Source organism: Phyllopteryx taeniolatus, chromosome 15 (genome assembly GCF_024500385.1).
Source record: "Phyllopteryx taeniolatus isolate TA_2022b chromosome 15, UOR_Ptae_1.2, whole genome shotgun sequence".
Lineage (NCBI taxonomy): Eukaryota > Metazoa > Chordata > Actinopteri > Syngnathiformes > Syngnathidae > Phyllopteryx > Phyllopteryx taeniolatus.
This window is the reverse complement of record NC_084516.1, coordinates 9,875,683-9,898,567: the sequence shown is the minus strand read 5'-3', so window position 1 is coordinate 9,898,567 and position 22,885 is coordinate 9,875,683. Positions and strand designations below refer to the sequence as shown.

Sequence of the window (22,885 nt, the reverse complement as noted above, 5' to 3'; positions counted from 1 at the left end):
AGAAGCAAACGCCACAGGATCGTTGTAGACGTGCTGGTCGATAGTCTAACCCATAATGAAGTGGAAAACTAGTAGTTTGGGCTTGAAATATATATTTTCAGACAGACCTCATATATTATAAACAGGCATAGTTTCAGACTGTCCACCAACCTTTTCGCAAGTCTATTCAGAAAATGCATTAATGAATGTAGCAACATAATGTATACGCCACTTCATTATTAATAAAGTTGAGTTGATTCATATTTTTGCATCAATTATTTGGGATATCTATTTTTTTATTTTTTTATTTAAATCATGCAAACTAAACACCAGATTCCAAGCTGTGAAGTGCATATATGCACGCAAAGATGGCCTGTGATCACTGACAGATATTATCGTAAAACCAAAGCTCAATGCAACCTAATCACAGATTAAATTGACATTCGCAGGGAACATCCCTCTGATCAACATATGCTTTCAATTCTAGCAGAGCCGCATTTACTCACTCTCATTATTTCAGGATCAAATTTTGTTAATAATAACATTTGCTGAGATCAACAGGGCAGGAAATGGTGATAATTCACATCATATGGGGATTATTAGAGAAGTGGAGCAGCAGGGGGTAGATGAGTGGAGCAAGAGAACTGTTACCATTTATTATACAGAGGTGGAAAGATGAAAGGGAAACATTTTTGTATTGGATTATAACAATAATAGCTCAACATCAAGAGGAACAAAACACACAAATGCGAAAAAAAATTTCAGACATTTGGCAAATTTGAGAACCAAATCAACAGTTGCAACATGACTTGCAGTAACAAGCATCTCCACGGCGTAAAAAACATAATGTATACACCATCTTAATGTCGTCCACGTCTTCAAAACCTTTTCAAATCCTTCCCTAGGACCCACTTGAGCTTGGGAAAGAGTGTAAAAAAATTATATGACAAATCCATTGATCTATACTGCATTTCCTCATTCGGGTCATACAACCTGGACTGGTTGCCAGTCACTCGCTGGGCACACATCGACAATCATTCACATTCACACCTAAGGACAATTAAAAGTGTTCAATTCAACAGAAATGCATGATTTTGGAATGTGGGAGGAAGCCGGACTACCCGGAGAAAATCCACACAAGCACAGGGAGAACATACAAACTTCACACAGGAAGGCCGGAGGTGAGAGTCGAGTGCCGAACCTCAAACTGTGAGGCAGACATACTAACCACTCGGCTACCGTTACGCACTATGACATTAAATTACAGTATTTAGAAAAGATTTAGCTCGACTGAAGGAATCTTTTTTTTTTTTTTTTTTTTTTTTTTTTTTTTAAATCGGAGACAAACAACACTGCTTCCACCCGAACGACTACTGCGCGCGTGTGTGACAGAAATGTTCCTTGGTCCTCCAGCTTGAGTTTGATACTTGATCTTGCTGACCGGTTATCACCCAAAAAGCAACAGCAGGACAATGGAAGCTGAATTCACTATTATAAGAGGCACTAGAACAACAAACATGGAAAACATATTTAACTCAAAGTCACAGGTTCAAAAAGGCATCATTTATATAAATATATATAAATTAGAAAATGATAGAAATGTATTTCATTCGCTAAATCTAAAAGGTGAACCTCATCCAGTATCCAGATTTATCAAACAGAAAGAAAGCACTTTTCCAAATGTTTAAATGTCTAAATTCATAATTAAATTTTTTTCGTATGCAATATTCTCATTTCTTGACATGGTGATCTGTCAGCTGTAAGACACACTTATAAAAAAAAAATAATAATAATAAAATTTAAAAAAATAAAATCTTTCACCAATATTTAGTGAATCTATATAATATTAAGTTTTACTTTTTGAATTGAACGACTGAAATTAAGTAGCTTTTCAAAAATATTCTAATTCATCGAGAGGCACCTGTATATACTGTAAATCTTTGTGCGTGTCAAGTGGATGTATGGAACTGACCTCTCATGATAGTTCGCACTGAGCGGATGAGATTGAGGACCTGGGCTTTGATTCCCGGGTCATCTCCAAAACCTGAGACGCCCTGGTCAACACCTGATCCAACTAGAGAGAGACAGATTTAAATGCATTGAGATGATAGGTTACACGAGGCAGGAGCCAGCAGTGAGCTATGACACAGGTATCTCTTGCACTCATGAGATCCAAGAGCTGACTTCACAGAGATAATCCTCAGTTATAGGGAGGTATAAACTCAACAATGCATACGTTTGTGTCGGTAACAGGAGTATAGAACTCCAAATTTTGGTTAACTATAAAAGCTGCAGGAAAGTGCAAAACATTAGAAGCAATCCTCAGAAAGATGCATTGCAGTTTTACACCACTTTCATTGACAGTCTGTCAACTACATCCAAAATAACTAAACTACCAGACCCAGGCAAAAGAGCATTATGTACAGATCACACATTTTAACAACGCTTTTGTGGGCTTGTTGTGTGTCGTAATAAAAGCCGATCAATCGCCCTTTTCGTATGTGTACAGTATTTCAAATAAAACCAAAAAGTATATTTTCCCTCATTGGAGATGGCCAGCACTAGTGTTGCCCTACGAGAGACATCCAATACAAATACGATGACCTCAAGGACGACTAAACACTTACTTTTGCTGAGGAACCTTTCTTCGTGCAACACAGCGATGGCATTTGTGCACAGAATTGCGGTCTGGATGAGCGAATAGAGTGTAAACGCCATGCTGAAAACTTCTTTTCTTCTCTTGTCTTCAGCCACTCCTATTGAAGCAGGCAGGGCGCCGTAAATGAGCAGATGATGACGTACAAACGAGAAATGTCGTAAATTGCACATCGACTACGTAAACCTCATACTCCTGGCAAAAAAAAAAAAAAAAAAACCTCTAAGTGGATGCTCAGTGGGGTTTAACGTTTCATATTATTGTGCCCTTTCCCCAAAAAAAATAAATACAATAATAATAATAATTTCATATTGGGTCTGTGTGTCTTGTCATGTGGTTCACCTCTTTTTGCTCGTATTGCATCAAATGATTCATTGTTGGCAGTGATGATAGCTTTTTATTAAACATTCAAATGGATTTTGTTCAATTAATTACTTGAACACATTTCTTATAAGAAACCATCCCAGCGTTATTTATAGTCTTTTAATTTACACATACAGTAAACCGTAGAGAGCAGGAACATAGGTTATTTAAATACATCTGCAGTTTATAATTAGAACATCTTTCTCAGGCAATGACAACTTTATCCATTCATTTGGTCAAACCTATAAACATGATGGATGAGTTTTCATTTTACACTTTGTGAGATTGACAGCAACATTTTCTTTTCTCTTTGTAATAAATAATCATATTTTTAAGGTCAGGGTCTTAGGCCCCAATACTGAAATGAAAATAACAAACACATTTAAATAGACTGTGTGGATGAATACACTCACATGGAGCGTATGTACAATTTTTGTTGGGCTATTTTACAAGTTCAATATATACAAGTTATGTCCATTCAGCATCTGCAGACATGACAAACCAATCAAAAAGGCAGCATACTGACACACCTTTGGGGGAAAGTAAAGCCTTTAATTTATGATTTTTTTTCCAATTATTTTAAAAAGTATCTGGAAAAAAATGTGTGCAAAATAAAAACATACCTATTATGATACTTATCTGGAGAATACTTTATGACAATATGACAAATAATGTTCTTTTTGAGGTAACATTTCCTGCATGTTTATGATGAATAGGTTCACAGTAAATAATGGCTGATATGTAATTTACAATTATCACAGCAACAAAAACAGTAACAACAGCAACAATATTAGCGTGAGGACCATCGGAATCCAGTGTGTTTATTTACAGCAGCAGTTCTGAGTCCTGAACAAAACAGTCTTGACTTAATCTGACTTCTTTGTACCTTTAAAAACTTGTTAAAAAGCCAGGTTGTTCAACTTCAGTAGATTAGCCTTTAAGGCCACCAGGTAAATTCATGGTGGGCATCTTTGGGTCCTGCTTGGTGCCTTTGAGTCTGACTGCGGATTTTCATCTGAAGTCATCAGTTTGTTTCTCTTTTAGGAAATCAATCCCAGGGAACAGGACAAATGTTTCAGGTGCAAGGAATCCAGAGAAATCTCTGCATTCTACTATGTCTTTTCTACTAATTTAGTTTTATCATTATTATCATTTAGGAGGAGGTTTTGCAGAATTCTTCTTCCTTCCAGGTAAGATGACTCAGTCTGTGAAAACAAAACAAAAAAACATTACAATTGAGTGTTAATGCTGTTTCTGGATTATACTGTGCGTTTTCTTATTGGTAATCCATAATTTACTATAGTTTATAGAATTAAGTTGAGACAAAATTGATACCAGTTTGATGCTGGTTAAATATAATGATGGAAAAGTAAATTACATTGATTTCTAATGACTGAAAAGGAAATGATAGTGATTTATATAGACTGTAATGATTTAACTCTTAATTCTAATTTCAGTAAAAAAAAAATAATAAGAATTTAAATATCACAGATATGATAATTTTATAAGGTTAAAATTTTGAATATTCAATTGTTTCCTCATGTTGTTCATAAAGGATTGGGGAAACAATTTAAAATATGAATAAAATACCTTTAGTTACCTTTTATCTACTTATTAAGATGGGAGCTGATCTTTTCTTTTCTAATGATGTTTGCATACGGAATCTGAAGGACACAAAAGTTGAAATGTTAGTATACTGTCAGGGGGGAAAGAACACAGTAAATAAATTATTGCTCAATAGTTATTTAGGTGGATAAAATGCATGCTTTTTCATATGAATTATTATCGTTCTGTGAGTGCGCATGCAGGCTTTGTGACCATGCGCACACAAGCGTGTGACAGAAAGCAAAGACAAATGGAGTCTGTCAGTCAGCTGTGATGATTGATTCAGACGCTGCACAGCAGCTTTCTCACCCATGAAAGACAAAGTAGATGATTGCATCTACACTATGATTTGGATGCACAAATAAGCAATAGCAGTGCAGTCAATTGCTTTATTGTTACCACCAACAAGAACGCTGGGCAAGTTTTTAATATATATTGTATGTGTCTATTTATTAACTTAATATGCTTAATAAAAATTAGGGCTTTTAGCAGTGAGTTCTATGTAGTATGCATCATTGTTTTGTATGCATTGCCTTACCATCTGTAAATGCTGGACCATCTCTTCTCTGTACGCTAGCTCTCTTTTCATCTGGTCTTGGAAATTATCTGGAATGATTATGACACTCCATTGAGAAACCAGTTCAGTGTAATTGATAGAGAAACTGCAAATGTGCACGTTGAGGAAAGTGAAGGAGAAAAGAAGACATAGGCGAAGGGAAAGGTTAAGAAGACGAAGAAGAAGAGGAAGAAGTAGGAAAAAGTAGCACTCACGGAAGACAGGAAATGGGGATGTGCCCTTCAGAGCATGAAACTCTTGCTCCAGTCTCCTCCTAAAGTCTATCTGCTCCAGCAGAACTTTCTGGAGCTCCTCTGTTGAGGACAAAGACAAAAAAAAAAAAAAACAGGATGACGTTGTTGAAAAACAACTCTCAGATGTGTATGCTTATAATGCCCCTGTTCAAAATAACCCCAATCGGCAAATTGTTTCAATATTGCAAATGTGTGTCATCTTTATGTACCTTTCTCCATATTCTCTACATCCTTCTTAAGTTGCACAGGAGACGGAGCCCCTTGACTTTGATCACCTGAGAACACATAGACAGTTTTAGATTAATATGATTGTATTTTTTTTTTAAGACATATAAATCCACCACAACACAGCTGCTAATATAAGTACACATCACACACGCTGACCTTATTTATCACCTTTTGGATTCTTCGTATTTAACTTTGTGAGTGAAACGGCGGTAATTAACCAAGTGACCTCTAGATGTCAGTGTCGCATTGTACTAACGACTGGATGCATTGGCCGTTTTCCCAAACTCATTTTGTGGTCAGACTATAGTTTGCCATTAAGAAGAGTTTTGATGAAAGAAAGAGAGTAAAATGGTTTGATGGCTCTTATACAAGAGTACAGATGATACCACAGGTGTTGGGGATTTTGCTGTACCTTTACTTGTTATGAAAAACTAAGAACGTGTTTATTATTTGTGACATTACTCCTTATCAACACATGATTTAGACTTATATGTGCAGTGAGGTGGGTAGAGTAGACTGTTACGTCTCAATAATTACTTTAGTAAGAGTAAATACTCAGTGAAAAAAAAACTACAAATACTGAGTAACTGGTGAGTAACTTCTGATTTACTGTTTTTTTTAATCAGCGGTATGAATGTCATATAGGGGAAAAAAAATCTCTGACCAACTAAAACAAATAGATACAAATAAAAGTAGCGAGCGGAATGTAGTTCAATGTAATACACTTAAAGTGTTTCTTTTTCACAAAAAAGTTATGTTCCATTAAAACTACTCTGACAAGTACAATTTATCCAAGAAGTTACTTAAGTAAATGTAACAGAGTATATGTAGTGTGTTACTACCCACTTCTGTATATGAGAATATTGTGGTTGAATTGCTGTAGTGTTGGACAGCAGCATCAGTTTTAGGGATCTTTGGCTACAAAAGAGTCAGAATATTGGAAACACCTTCCAGGAAGATACAGTGAAGTTTTAAACCACACTGAGATATGTTTCGGTTACCTTATTGTATTTACCTACAAAAAGAGAGGTATGGGAGAACAAATATATTTGCTAATTTCATCCTCGATGTACACTTGTTCCTCAAACATCTCATTTCGATGGCACTAGTCACATTTAAAAAAAAAAAAAAGTGACTAGTTTGAAAACAGCATGATGTGATAGTCTCCCACGCTCAATGTGCATGGTCTCCTCCAGTCATTTCATATCCTCCTTCAGCCCTCCTATGCTCTTTCCTCTCATTGGGAGCAGAGAGTTCCCCTTCTCGTCTCTCCTTTTGCTCTCCTCTCTCTGTCTCATTTGACAAGCAAATTTGCAGACACTGCCCGAGGATAACAACCTCGTTTGACAGTCAATTAACCGTGAATAGTCAAAGCCAAAGCGGTTTGCATTACATAAATGGAAAATTAGATTATTATTTTTTTCTCTCCCTAGAAACAGAGGGAGAGTTTAAAGACAGCGGAGGCGGGGAAGGAGGGGAGGGGGTTGCGTTCTCAAAGGAGTCAGGCCTTCTAATCACGTAGAGCTTCCCAACGCCCAGGGAGACGTTTGGCAATCAGGGGAAAGGTGGTCTCATTTAATTTGTTTCGTGTAATTTTTCGAAATACATTACACATTATGTGCAGGGATCATTACGATGCGTGTGTGTGAGCGTGTCCGGGTAGCGGGAGTGTGTGTGTGTTCGTGTTAGTGGGGGTAGATATAAATGTTGGCGCAGATGTCATAAAGCACTTTTAATGTCTTCCTGACAGATATAAAAAGGCAATAAGATGTGATCTTTTTCAAACGGGTAAGGTTTTTTCTTTTAGCGCTGAGGAAGGGGGGGGGGGGGGGGGGGGAGGCAATTATGTCTGCGGCGATATTGGTCTAGGATGGAGGGTGCCGGCGCCGCTGCTTATTTCTGAGCTGATGTTTTCTTGTTGAACTAGAACGGCCCCCCGAAGAGCAACAACCTCGGTGACAACTCGGCTAAGCAGCTTTACACAGCGCTCTTCTCTGTGTGTATTTAGGCATTTCATTAGGTACACTTGCACCATCTAACAAGATCCAATACAAGAGCTGTATCCGGGGGAAAAAATTAAAAACCTTTACACAGATAATTATGTTACGTTTTCCTCTGTCAGACTTCAATATTGATCTAAAAAGGTGCTCAATGTAAATCAGTAAACTTGCTTTGAAAAGTAAGCTTTTTATATTTAACAATTGAACAATTTTGATGATGATGACTACACTTACCTGTGGTTGAATGCTTATAAATGAGATTAAAAAAAATGTAGCTTTGATAGACTTTTATTCGTGTGGATTGATTTTTGCCAAATTAAGATTAAGATCATGATTTTGTTTCCCAACATTTATTGAGCAAAGGCACCCACTTTGCATTAGAAAAAACTCAGGGCACACAACCAAACAAAATTGATCACATATGAATCCTGAAATAATGATGACCTCATCTCAATTTACAGATAAATGTGCTCACTCAGTGTGAAATATGGGCCTGTTTATTGAACACAAAACTGACATATTCACAGGAAGTTTGATGATTTAGTGTATTCTCTTGTATGAATGGCAACAGGTAGATACCCAGGTTTATTGTGCCTTCTGTCAGGAAGAGCATTTCATTGTTCTGCCTGTTACTATATGCATCTGACACAGCTAGATGAACAAAGACATATTTGTAATTCATAAATAAGAAATCAAGTGCAATTGGATAATTTCCCTTGATGACCTCTCACAGCACACTAATCTGCTGCGGCACCCTGGTTGGGAATCACGGCTGTTTTACTGTGTGCACATTAATAAATCTCATTTGCTGTCAATGGCCCACATTTGCGTGGTATATAGTAGTTAAGTAAGCCACAGAAAATATTCCTTCTGAAACAAAATTCTGAGTTTTTTAACAAATCTGCCGAGGTGTACTTGATTATGATGAGCACACCATCACACCATTGCTAAATAAATACCTCCATGACGCTGACTGGACTTCATTAGATATAGTACGGGTGTGCAGACAGTAGTCTTATTTGATCAAAATGCGGTAATATGAAGTACCAGACAGTTTTGTTCCCTTTTAAATGTTGCAATTAAAGTCATTTTGCTTAACCTGCAAATTGCACTATTCATATTTCCTTAAAATTTCAGGCTGTGATTGCCTGACAGCATTAAAGAAGATGGGGGGGGGGGGGAGTCTACCTGAGCTTTCCCTCCAGTAGTCCGGTGCTGGTACTGATGTCTCATTCTCGGCTCCAAAGAAGCTGGTCTGCTCTTTGTTTTCATCTGGAGAAAAATACATTTTTAAACCGGTCATTTGGAGTCTTGTCAAACATAAGGTACGTGCACATATTTTGCCAATGTTTGAGTGTGTGTTTAATAGTGCACCACCACAAAACAAGCAGAGGACGTCAGTGTGAGAGATGAGAGCAGAAAATGAAACATCCCAGAAATATGTGATACATAAAGCCCCGCACTCAGACACTCAATAGAACAAAGCTGCCATAAAATAACTTGCTCAGACATCAAATAATAAGAAAAAAAAGTGTTTTTAGAAAAATGGATAGTAAGTCAAAGCTGCTTTAATAATGAGTCTGTGTGTGTGTACCGTACATAAGACAAGTGCTATAAATTACAACAATTTCAAACATCGGTGCGCACCTGACATGGAGTCTTTGGTTGCGTAGGCAGGTAGTCCTTCATTTCTGTTTTTCTCTACCTGGAATCAGATATACAGTATGTAGTTATTATTACATTTGTGTGTTATGCATCGTATACTAGAACAGTGGTAGAGCACAGCAGGTTATTTTTTTGTAGTTCATTATGTATAAAATCTGTTTTCAATGAGTCAGCACTGGGATTTATTTCTAATATGATATGCTTTAAATATATTGATAGTGTTTTTCTCTCTTTGTATTTCTCTGCTGCCACTGCCGCCTCCTCCGTCAGAGGCTAGGTTAATGCAAGCGGCAACAGGTTAAAGATTAGAGTTGCCCTAACAGGCTGAGGTTACAATGAGAGAACAAACAGACGGTGGCCATTAAACAGCCCACATGCCAGGGTCTATTAACAGGGATCAGGGTGGGGTGACTGTTTCAATTCCTACAGGGAGGAGGCAGCCTATCAATCTGCTTATGCAGATCACATCCCTGCCTGCTGCAGCACCATTTAAATAATAATTAGCTGATGTGGCCTGCGGGGATATTTACGTTTTTGTAAGTTGGGTCTTCTCTGTGCAAGGGGCTGGAGCCGGAGAGTGGCAGGCTGGCGGGCGATGAGGCGGGCAGGCTGGGGGACTCCTGTCGGATGGGGTCCACAGAGGAGGGAGGGGAGGTGCTTGGATATGCCGCAACACTCCCCCTCTCATTCCCCCGGTCCTCCCTGGCACTGTTGCTCACTGTGGGCAGGAACAGGTTTGTTTGAGTCTGCGGGGGCCGCCCGGCGAAGCCCCCATCTTCTTCTTCGTCTTCCTGCTTAGAGGACTCCACGTCCACCTCCCCGTCCTCCTCGCTTTCCCTTCCCTCCGCTTCTCCTTCGCCCCCGCTTTCGCTGCCGTAACTACAGCTGCTGCTGGGCGAGAGCCGTGGGTGGCGGTCCGACCCTGTGACGGCGATCCCCAAGTCCTCATCTGTCACCCCGGTGACGCTTCCTCCGTTACTGTGGAGCTTAGTGATGCTCTCTGCATCTTTGATGACAGGGCGGAAGGCTGAGCCGTAGCTGGGCTTCCTGGTTTGGAGTGTTGGGTTTTCTAAGAGTTTGAGCCAGCTCTCCGAAGTCACAGGCCGAAGGTCAGGGGTTATCATTGTACAATCGGGGTCAAAGAGAGCAGATCTAGATGCGGCGCTCCCGTTATTGGGGGTCACGTTTGTAGTGACGGCGTTGCCAGCTGGAGCTCCAGGTTCAGAGGAGTCAGACAGATCCAAGAAGGCTTGCCGAAGGGAAGGATTGTCAGCCAGGGAGGAGAGGCTGGGCTGAGGCTGCAGGTACGTGGGCACAGGGATCCCACCTGCTGCTCTCGGGGGCCAAAACATGCAAAAGGGAGGATAAAAAGTGTCCTTACGTCCGGGCCATAAAAGACCCGACAGTCCCGTCCCTTTGTGTCCGGCTGAAACATCACTATCCTCTTTTTTCTGCTGGCAGAGGCCGAAGGCTGGGAAGGGGTAAGGAGATGGGAAAATCGACGTGGGGGGAAACTTTTGGAGCATGCCGAAGCCTTTGCTCGGGACGGGGATGACGGGATAACTACGCGGTGTCTTACGGGGGGACAAACCACCTCCTTCAAGGTCGTCTTCATCTTCAAAGTGTGCTCTTTTCTGCGCGCCCAGGTCGCCTCCCATCATGTGAGGTACCACCGAGCCTAGGGTCTTCACGGGACCCATGGAATGACAGTGGCCCGCAGAGGGCAACGCCCTCTTCCGACTTCCTCCGTTGAACATAGCCTTCACATCTTCCCAAGCGTAAATGAGCTCGTCAGCTGGGTGTTTGTCGCTAAGTTTGAGGTGCCGCCGCCAGGAGTTGAAGTTGGCAGCGTCAGGCTGAGTGTACTTGGCGTCTGGCGTACGGTGGGAATGAAAAATGAACTTATTTGGGGAGAAGTACATATTGCAGAAGGAGCACTTGATGCATTTGGCCCGTGAGCTGTTGTAGCGTGCGGGGATGAAGTTACCGCGGCAACCCCAGGCGCACTCATGCGTCACGTCGAAGGCGAAGTTGTCGGGCAGCTTGGGAGGTATGTTCTCTCCCAGGAAGGACTTGCAGAGGCGCTGGGCCTCGCGTTTGGTGATCATGCCGCAGCGGCGTGACGAGATGGGCATGGCCCCGGCGCGGCGGAGGATTTCCAGCTGAACAGGAGTGCACTGGACACAGGTGATGCCCAGTGCCACGCGGCGGTTATGGATCTCGTTGTAACTGTAGTTTTTGAGGAGCGTGTTGGAAATCTGCGCCAAGCAAAGTCTGTCGTTGTTATCGATGACCAGCGACACAATCGGAACGCCGTACAGGATGACCTGGCCGACCTGATTGGGCTTGAGGGGCGAGGAGGAAGACGAAGGTGAGGGCGAAGATAAGGAAGACGAGGAGTGGTGGTGGGTGGGCCGGGGAGGAGTCAGGGGTTCCTGCGGGTAGGGACCTGTTGAGTTTGTCATGATGATGTCACTAGGGTTGGAAAGATGGGACTTGTCCATACTGGCGCAACCAACCTGCAGACAGAGAAATTATAGGAAATAAAAGAAAACAAGACAGAAGATGTGTTGATGCTGCAGGAATAAATGCACTCCTGCGCCATTTCCAAACAGGACACAAAATATAGATATTTATCATGCACTGAGTGTGTGTGCCTTTAAATTAAATTGAGAGCCTTGCTTTTGGACCTTTTTCTTTGAGTAACTGTATTGTAGAGTTTAAGTCTAACAAAAAAAAAAATAATAATAAAGGTGTCTTGATAGCTAATGAAGGTTAAAGTACAGGAGGATAAATTTATGTTAAAATATAATTATTCCAGATTTTAAACGGTCACCATCTGTCCATGTAATTCAGGTGAGACAATGCACCTATAACATACGTGTCCATAATACATTAAAATGTGTTATAAATTCAGAGTGTAAGTCATGAATTGTTGTTTTTAATATTAAAAAAATGAAAGTAAGCTATATACAAAGTATGCATTTGATTGTTTTATTTTTTATTTTACTAAAACGCAGTGCAAACCTCAAAAGTCAAGGTTTAGTATTTTGAGAAGGATTAGCACTCATCAAAATACAAACTAAGAAAATGTTACAGTAATTCTGTGGAACATTTTCAAAATATTTCCTTTTCATGCAGAAACCTGCAGCTTCACTAAATCAGTTACATTAAAATGATCTCAGCCCAAAGAAATGTGTCCATTTTGAGTCAGGCATTACAACTCAATTTTGTAGTCTGTATATTTGCAATCTCCTTTTGACTGAACTTGTCTGCATTATCATTTTTTATATTTAGAATCATTTCAGGTCACTTGACTTTTGAAGTTGTCAAAGTTCTAAACGGAAAGAAGAGGCAATATTCTTTGTTATATTGCGACACAATACAATTTAATATTTGTGTATCGAATTTAAAATAATGTAAAAAGATATTTTAACTTGAAACGACAAAACGTAACGAACGTGAACGTCCGATGGCTGTTAATATATATATATATATATATATATATATATATATATATATATATATATATATATATATATTTAAGGGCAGAATTTCTCTTTTTTAATCATTCACCGATGCTGTATTATGAATGAAAAACAATGTTTAAAAAAACAAAGAGCAACAGCATTTTTAAAGGAAATATTCAAGACGCTCTTATTCATGGTGTGCAACGCGGACAAAATATTTTATCACGTAAAATATAAAAATGTGGTCTAAAACTTTTACTGCGCATTTATGCAATTTTGCGGTATCAACACCAATTTATGAGCCAATGTATAAAATTGGAGGGAAATTCTTTTGAATTGATTTTTAAACATTCACTAAATGGGGGATCCATTTAACGTGCTTTGTTATTCAAGGAGTCGCATACTTTTATTTTTTATATTTTTAAACGAGCAACAAAAAGTAGATTACCGTGATAGACCCCACAACACGAACGCAAAATAATTCCTCTTTATAATTAAAACCGTGCAAGCCGCATGTCATTCGTGACATTAGTTATTTCCAATTGATCCTTGAAGTGTCAACTTGCAATTGTCGAGTGCTTACCTCGACCAGCCGAGAGTCCTCCAAACTGTGAGTTGAAAAAATATCCCTCTTACTTGAAAAATCACTTTCTCCTACATAACAAGAAAAAAATGTCTTTTTTTTTTTTTAAGCCAGCAAATATGTAATCACGAGTTAATGGTAGCGGCGTTTTTTGTTTTTTTTTAAATTGTTTTTTTTTTATTTTATTTGATCGGATCTACCTACAGTGAAGCCGCTCGTAAAATGTGACTAAACCGCGGACGCACGATCCGTTTTTATTCGCCTTTTAGAGGAGCCACGCGCCGAGTTAATCCGTCTCTCTCTCTCTCTCTCTCTCTCTCCCTCTCTCTCTCTCTCTCGCTCTCTCTCTCTCTTCCTCCCTCTTTTTCTCTCTCTCCCTCTCTTTCTCTCTCTCCAGTTTGATTGGCGTGTGGCTCGAGCTCACATCTCCTCAACACACATCATACAAAGTTCAAGTAACGAAAATATAGTAAAATGAATTAACTATCGCACCGTGTCACGTTGTTACAATAAACATGTATTACGGTCGTCGTTTAAACGAGTTTAACGGTGATTTTAATAGTTCGCAGTACAAAGACTGCTGTGGCACTGATTAGGGCCGCGTTCCGGTTAGTTTGAAGCTCAAATGTGATTGGAGGGCAAATGGAAGGTATTTATTTATTTATTTTTACTTTTTATTTTTGGTGGTGTTATTTAAAAAAAAACAAAAAACAAAAAACAATAAAGCAAAACAATCTAATGGTGGCCAGAAACTTTAGATACTGGAGAAAAACGTTCACAACCTCAATCCTGCACCTGCAACCAAACCCAATTAACAGTAGGTGACATTAGCCAAAAATCTGATTGTAATAATAATTTTAAAAAGTTATAATTACACATGTAATATCGCCCCTCCTCCTTCATTCCCCCCGACATATAGTGTATGTCAGCCCTTCTGGCTTCAGTGTTGTTGGGCTCTAATATTGCGTGGGATCATCAATGCCTTGTGGTGTTTGGGTTTTTATGCTTGTGAATGCATGTCGTATTGTTTTACGGATGCTTTTCCAGTTGTGATTAAAAATGGTGCAGGATGGCTATAGAAAATGGATGGATGATGCAGTCTATGCAAAAAAAAAATACGTTTACAGGCCAAAATAGAGTTTGCATGTTCTGCAGGTTCCTGCTAACTCCCATCCTTAAAAAATATGCATTTTAGGTTCATTAAAGACTCAAAATTGGTGTGAATATGCAGGTGAATGCTTGTTTGTACTGTATGTGTCATGCAATGGACTGCATGGTGACCAGTCCAGGGTGTATGTAGCCCACCTCTTGCCCAAAATCAGCTGCATTCGGCTCCAGCTCACCAACGACCCTAATGAGGACAAGTGATGTAGAAAATGGATGGCAAATTAAAATGTGTCTCTCGGGGTCAAACTACTTTGTCACCAGGCTTTTTTTCCTTCCCTTTCTAAGTGTGCAAGTTGTTCCATGAGTTACAAAAGTTTCGCGCCGAGGGTCCAAATGAGTGCATTGTGCTACAAAAGGCAATAACAATGCACCTGAAGAGGGTCTTACATGTTTCAGCATTATTTATCTGACTAAACAGGTGGCGGTCTAAACAAGTTATTCTCTCAAAAGTCCCTGAAATGTTGTAGCTATACTCCTCTGCTCCACTTGATCGAGCAAGCTCAATTACTCCATCCACTAAAAATATGCAGCCAAATTACAGATGGGAGCACGCAGACCTAAAAATAAAGCCATGTAACCCAGATTGAAGGATGTCGTCACCCTCCTCAAACGTCTTTGTGAGAGGGAGAAGTGAAAAATTGTTCATAATTATTCGGACAGGTTTCCCCAGTGGCGGCACGGTGGAAGACTGGTTAGAGCGTCTGCCTCACAGTTCTGAGGAATGGAGTTCAATCCCCGGCCCCGCCTGTGTGGAGTTAGCATGTTCTCCCCGTGCCTGGATGGGTTTTCTCCGGGCCCTCCGGTTTCCTCCCACATCCCAAAAACATGCATTAATTGGGGACTCTAAATTGCCCGTAGGTGTGAATGTGAGTGCAAATGGTTGTTTGTTTGTATGTGCCCTGCGATTGGCTGACAACCAGTTTAGGGTGTACCCCACCTCCTGCCCGATGATAGCTGGGATAGGCGGCAGCTTCATGATGCATGGCGCTCAAGCTAATAGTTATATTTCAGTATATCGTGCAAGTGCCTAAATAATTCAACTATCCATTTCCTATACATTATAGTGCATGTCCTGATTCGGGTCATGAGTGAGATGGAACCTATCCTAGCTGACTTTAGGGCGAGAGGCGGGGTACACCCTGGACTGGTTGCCAACCCTCACAGGGTACATAAAAACAAACAACCATTCACATTGACATTCACACCCTATTGACACTTTAACTAAGCTAACATGCATTTTTTGGGAATGTGCGAGGAAGCAGGAGCACACAGAGTAAACCAAAAACATGCAACCTCCACACAGGAGAATCTGAGGCGAGAATCGAACCCGGGACCGCGACTGTGAGGCACATGTGCTCAACACCCTTTCACCTTTTCATTTAGATATTATTCTTAAAACGTATTTTCCACTTAAAGTGGAGCGGAGGTCTATGTCATTTCCCCCCCAAACCATTAATGTTAATTCAAAATGACATTTTTGTACTGTGGTTAAGGTGCAAGTTGAGCTGGGCTGGTGCCATCATTTTTTTAGAGCTGCTATTAAATGTGCGCGTGCATGGGACATGGACAGAACGCGCGCGCGCACACGAGCCCCATCTGCTCCTTTTCAAACCAATTTACGTCGTCACAGCGCGTGCTTTTGTCTCGTGTGACACGCAAGGAGGCGGGGCTGAGAGGGGACTGACGTCACAACGGAGTTTTTAACAAAGGTTTTATTTACATTTTTTTTCTTGCTGTAGTTTAAATCGAGTTTTTTGTGATGCTTATGTGTCGTGGATTATTGCATGTAAATAACGCAAGGTGAAAAATTTAATTGCATTCAAAACTTTATTCACAACTATTGTCAGGCTCGAAATCAGAGCTGGCGGAAATAATTAAACGCCTCATGTTTCCGACGACATGTTATTAAAAGCAGAGCATGACTAAACCAAGTGAAGCGGGCAAAAGGGCTTATTCCAATACAATACAGCTATTACGCCCTTTGGAATACATTTCACTGTTTTCATAACGCATTAGCCGGTCGCCCCACTGAGAAATTAATCATGTTTAAAAAAAAAAAAAAAAAAAAAAAAAAAAAAGGAATCGCATGTGTGACTTCCGAGGGTCAAACCAGTGAAGCGCACACGCACACATTGAAGAGAGATGGAAACATCATAAATTAAGAGGTACAACACTAAGTGAGCTTGAGACGTTTAACATCAGAGCTGTCAATAAATGCAACACGCCCCAGGTGAGTGATTACCATACTAAAATGTACCCCCCCCCCCCCAACACCCCTTTCTCGAAACATCAAGCCCCGGCCATTAATAAAATGAGGGAATTTATCTGATATTTCATAGATATTTGCATTCTGTTCTGAATGGAGGTAAACCCAATTAAGGCGTGCTTAAAAAAACAATTATTAGAGCCTAGAATAAAGTGCTCCATTCATTTAGTGTCGATTAAAAAGCAGATGTAGGCTACAATATGCTCGCTCCAAATGTAATCCTTACTTAATGCTGCGCCGTCTTTTACTGAATGCAACTCTTGTGTTCAGAAAAGATTTAGTGCGCCATTACAATTAACACACATTTTTAAAAAATTGGAGCTAAAATAAAAATGGAGATTATTATTTTGTATTGCAGAATTTTATTACAGAAAGCGAGGCTTTGAAGCGGATTGCTACCGTGCATGCGGGTCATCCTCCTGCACGACTGGATATCAACATTTTGAGTTGTATATAATCAAAGAAAACATCGAACATTTAAAGTTTTAGTATGTGCGAGCTCCGTTTGTCCGTCATGCTTCTATTTAATAATACTCAAAAGTGTTGCGCAGGGAAAAAATATGCAGACTTGTGAAGGAGATGTGCATGTGGGCCGCCTCGGGCACTTGTACCAATTAGCACAACAGACGCACCACTGAAGATTACCATGCAATTCATTGACAAGCACAATAAACAGGGGATTATTCAAATGCGCATTCTTGGAAATAATAATAACAATAATAATCATCATCGTCATCAACATCATCATCATCATCATCATCAACAACATGATACTACCCTAAAGTGATTATTTTCCACATTTTTTTTGTCATTTTCTATGTGTTACAATTGAGATTTAAAAAAAAAAGAAATCCCACTAAATATTAAAAAAAAAAAAAATAAATCAAATAAAGCGGGTGTGCTGCTTTAGGTCAGTGGTTCTCAAACCTTTTAAATCTAGTACCACCTATAAAAAATACTGAACTCTCCAAGTACCAACGTCATGACCAACATTAAAATACAGTATCGTAGTAGGCATAAGTGTTCATTTAAAACAAGGGGGAGGCTTTATTCCTAAAAGGTATAAGTAATATTAATGTAAACCACTGTCATTATGGACAGTTGGAATATTAATACTGTGCTTAAATATAGAAAATAAAATAAAAACTTTACGGAATTAAAACATAACAACAAATAAAAAAAAATACTAATATCTGAAAACAAACACAGTATAAAACTGCAACTGTATTGTACGTCAAAGTTAAAACCAACTGAACTGTACTTAACAAATGTACTGTATTGCAATAAAAGAAATGTTTACATCACTGGAACATTTTGCACAGTGTGAACATTTAATTGAGTGATTCTTTCACATATCACTCGAGGGAGCCCACGTAATACTTGCTGTACTCATACCACACTTTGGGAATCATTGCTTTAGACTGACCAATTTGTTCCTGCATGTGTCAAAGGATTGTAAACTTTTTTCCCCAGACATGAGCAAACATTAAGTTGCTGGAAAATGTAATATCATGCATGTCAACCACAAAGTCAGGAACTGTAGTAATTGTTTTACATCTTTCAGATGCATTTCCCATTCATTCACCAATGAAAATTATATTTTTTTATAATGGCTGTATATCATTTTGTTGTTACTGATTAATTTTTTATTTTTTTATTTTTTTTCTGTGGCATTCCTCTCCTGGCTTATTCCAGATAACTACCACATGACGAGTTGATTTTAAGTGAAGTGCACAGGCGATGGAGCATGCAGACATGGCGGGTGATGGTTACTTACGCAATAATCCAAAATTCATAATTAAAGGCTTCCTTTGCTTTTAATGACCCCTGGACACAAGCAAACTTGTGCAAGTTATTCTAAGTAGAATGACTAATGAGACGTCAACGGTGAACACTGAACTGAAGCCAATTAGCTTCAGCGCAGACAGACTGCTGGGCACTACGGAGCATTTGAAAAGGTAAGCAGAGAGGCTACAAGGTCGGGTGTGGGGGTCGTGGGGCGGGGTGGGGTGGGGGTTTCGGTGGATTCCCTGTGTGTACTAGTATGCACACAACATGACTGAAGCTGCTTGGAGCTGTATGTAAATGCTCAGTATCCTGATGTTTCACTTTGACTTATTTTGGTTGTTCATATAAAGTATAGATATAATTTACAATTTCATTTAACTCAACTGTTGATAGATATTATCAAGGATGTGATTGAATTAATTAATGAACTCCAATTAAGGACTAACATAAAAGATAACAACATGGAAGTTTTAGCATAGCACAGCACTAAACTTACACGTTTACACTTTCAGTTGCACTTACATGGTGATCTACGAAATAAATGTAATGACTAAAATGTAACCAGATAAGTATAAGACCAATAACTAAGGTAGTTTGCAAGGTGAAGAAAATGAACTATTTTCAGAAACGAGTGATTGTATTATCGGGTGCATCCAAACGCAATGTCTCCAGAAATGAAAACTTGGTCTTTAATGGATTAGCTAAATGTTGACCCCCTTTGTTGTGTTAGAGTTTCTTTCTTGTATTCTTGTGTATATTATTCAGTGCAAAACACCACTAAATGTGTAAGTTTTATGGTTTGAGGGAGGGGGGAAGTGGACTATTTGGGGCACACTGTATAAGACTATTACCTTTTGTCCAAGAGAATCATTCTCTTCTCCACAGGGTGTCAAAGTGAGACCCCTTCTACGGGGAGAAGATAACTAACCGGATGATCTCACAGTATCACAGCTTAATTTTCTTTACTGGGGAATATTTGAAGGTAATGTAACTCAAATAGGCCATTGTGGAGCAAACAGCGCCATTTTATGTGGGGCATAAAATCAAGGCAACTCACCAAGATTGGCACTTAGACCTGTAGAAGACATTCAAATGAAATACCACAAATGTGGTCCCATAAGGCTTTTACTGTATTTTCTTGCTGTGTGTGAGTGTGCGTAAGCTTTGTTTTCTGACAGGAATTTCATTCTTAATAACATTGCATTCATATCTGAACTATCTTAAATGATATGAGAGCATTTGAAGAGAAGTGCAGCTTGCTTCTATAATAACATTGTTATTGTTACAAAAGTAAACAGTGTAAATTATACAGTCTAGTGGTACTCCAAAATTGAACATAATCTGTTTTGGGAAGATGGAAGTATAGATTTAATCTGTTCCACACACAAACTTTTGTGATCTTGAAGATGTTATCAAAAGTACATGCATTAACTGAATAATACAAACTTAATTGTTGTATAAGTATAGACTGCATTTTCAACATGCTAAAGCACATCGATGGTGAAGCTTATCCCGCATGTTCAATATTCTGGAGACATTATTCGATCACATGACCTCTGAGGTTTGCCCCTGCGGTTTAAATGCGAGTAAGTGTCCGCACATTATACGAGATACATGATGCGTTTATGCATCTTGCCTTGTGCTCGTCCATGTTTCGGCCTCCTCTGTCCATCTGCCCCAGTAAACAAGGGCTATGTTAATGTGAACGTTAAGAGGTCTATTAGCGTAGTAGACAGGAAGCGGAACAACCAAAAGCTTTCTCTATCCGTTTATTATTAATGAGGCAGGGAGGTTAATTTACTGCTTAATCACCAGGCGGCATGGCGAGTGATGGAAGGGCCGAATAAAAGCTGAGAGCGGGAAGACGGAAGACTTCCGCAAGAATGAAATTGTGGAATTGTCAGAGTGAGAGAATCATTATTGACCAACACAAAGATGATTCCAATCATCATGTAGATTTAATTGTTGCTGTTAGTTAGAATATAAACTCAGCTGACTGGCATTGGACAAGTCCTGCAAGAGAATCCTCTCACACAAATGTAGGAGGGGAGGACTTGGTAAAAAAAAAAATGTGACCAAAGTGTTCATTTACATATAATCTACAATGTATGCTGATGAAGGCGTATGAAAAACACCAACAGTTGGTGTCCATGCATGTAGTGTTTCTTTTCAAAAGTGACATCGCCAGCTCCTGGAATGTACCCTGAATTTCAGTGATAAATCAACAAATGATTGTGAATAGATGTTAATGATATAATTGCAACAGAAAGATTGACATTGGACATCTAAATTACTCAGAGAAAGATTGGTGCTGTTTTTTTTTTTTTTAAAAGGGTATACGGGCTGTAGCTGTATACTGTACTTTAAAATTTTGGATGAAAACCTCCTTTGTCCAACAAGAACACTGAAGCTTGGTCGTGGATGAGTCTTTCAACATAACAATGTCCAAAAACACAACAAAAGGAGTGGCTCAAGAAGTCATGGAGTGCGAACGTCAGTCTCCAGACTTCAAGCCAATAGAAAACCTGAAGATTCGAGGTTCCAAGTGGCAGCCAAGAGTCAAAGGATTTAGAGAGTTTCTCTTAAGAAGGGTGGGCCAGAATCCTCCTGAGTTTTGTGCAAACCTGATGACCAACTAAAAGAAATGTCACAACACCATGCTTGGTAACAAGGGTTTCTCCACTAAGTACCAACTTATGTTTTGATTGGGGATTTAACACTTATTAAATTAATAAAAGAGTCAATATCACAATAAGGTGCCTGTGAGACCTTGAAATATTTGTTGTTGTTGTTGTTACTCTAAGTACTATGTGTGCTGCAAAAAGTGACCTCGGAGCGGCCAAAAGTGCCCCGCTCCCCGCCGATGAGCAGTTGTGGTGGGGAAAAAAGTGACCTCAGAGTGGTAAAAACTGACCCAAAAGTGCTGCGGCCTTCCTGATTCTGATAAGCATGATTTGATGATATCAGGAAATACCATGTCCATGTCCGTGCATGAGTGGCAGCGTGTGTGGAGCAATTTGTGTTCACAACATCACATTGTCACAACAGTGCGACAAGCCATGCCATCAGACAAGCTTTAATTGTGTAATCCTGTATGTAATCCCACCAAACATACTGTATAGCAGCAGCAGACTTGACCAGATTAGACTATGAGCAGTTAATCTTCATACTGTATATTGTTTGTTTTGTTTTATAAAAGAGACAAACACAAAGATTCCAGGGCAAATTGATTGGAACAGATACTCAGTATTGTTGAAATTGCTTCAGCTGCTTTTGTTACGGTAGCATGTCATTTACACACAATGACTTACATTTACATTTTTAATTAATATAGTACACCACGTGAGAAAATAACTATCTTGTATCCACTTTATAGTAAAGCAATCAATTAAACTCCAAGTATTGAAAAAAATATTAAATGTGACCTCACACAACAAGGAACCTTTCAATGACAATTAACGATCAAGCTGCACTTTCATTTTCCAATTATTTGATTTCTAATTATTTGATATTCAAGTGAAATGCTTCCTGCTGTTTGCTTTCGGGCTCTGAATTAGACAAAGCGTCTGGTTTACAAAGAAGGGCCATCGGGCACAACAGTGAACAACAAAATTAAAAGCTAATAATTATTATTCCAGAAAAATAATTATTGTTCAGCCAAATAGCTGCTCTGCCAGTTTGTATTTAAAAAAACAATTCACATTAGCTGCGTTTGTGTGGGCGCCATGCACGCACACACAAATCTAGCCATTATTTACACGGTGTATGCAATCGCTTTTGCAGTCATGTGCACACCCTCAACTTTTTTTCTTCCTATGCAGTACATATGGGTGGAGTTTACACGTGTATTGTTTTGGCGGTACTAAAAGCTCACATTAAGACCATTCACCAAAACAGATCTGATCATCATTATCATTGTTATGACGATTCGCGATGATCGCTCACTGATCCACTCACTCATAAATACCCCTGTGAAGGATTAAAGGCCAGGCTGAAAGAGACGTGCGGGATGTGTGACACTGATCTTACACTAATGTTTACAGAAATGTGAGCCCTTGTTGTTTTTAAATGGTGTCATTAAAAACAAGTGTGTGTCACGTTAACACACACGCTCACTGACATGCATCAAGTCCAAACATAAACAAGATGTTTCTTTTTTTTTTTTTTTGAGAGGATTATTATCTCTTTAACACCAGTATAAGCTATTTTTTAAATGACAGATGTTATGCTTTGACAATAGGGGGAAAAAAAACAGATTTCACAGTCCCCACATTTGTGTAGTCGTTAACAAACAGTAAAGTCAAA

General features: G+C 39.3%; 2 protein-coding genes across 2 annotated transcripts; both read right to left on the bottom strand.

The window, feature by feature from the left end:
- Window positions 1-620: 620 nt before the first annotated feature.
- On the bottom strand, window positions 621-2,769 carry ier3ip1 (immediate early response 3 interacting protein 1). The gene is made up of 3 exons (XM_061747230.1): window positions 2,607-2,769; window positions 1,952-2,053; window positions 621-1,482 (listed from the first exon to the last, which is right to left on the bottom strand). The coding sequence occupies exons 1-3, from the start codon at window positions 2,695-2,697 to the stop codon at window positions 1,427-1,429; spliced, it is 249 nt and encodes an 82-aa protein (XP_061603214.1). The 5' UTR covers window positions 2,698-2,769; the 3' UTR covers window positions 621-1,426.
- Window positions 2,770-3,102: 333 nt separating this feature from the next.
- skor2 (SKI family transcriptional corepressor 2) lies at window positions 3,103-13,582 on the bottom strand. The gene is made up of 9 exons (XM_061747748.1): window positions 13,360-13,582; window positions 9,837-11,825; window positions 9,289-9,346; window positions 8,830-8,913; window positions 5,623-5,688; window positions 5,375-5,473; window positions 5,142-5,209; window positions 4,599-4,662; window positions 3,103-4,203 (listed from the first exon to the last, which is right to left on the bottom strand). Exons 2-8 carry the CDS (start codon window positions 11,808-11,810, stop codon window positions 4,606-4,608), a joined length of 2,406 nt encoding a protein of 801 aa, XP_061603732.1. The 5' UTR covers window positions 11,811-11,825; window positions 13,360-13,582; the 3' UTR covers window positions 3,103-4,203; window positions 4,599-4,605.
- Window positions 13,583-22,885: the final 9,303 nt, after the last annotated feature.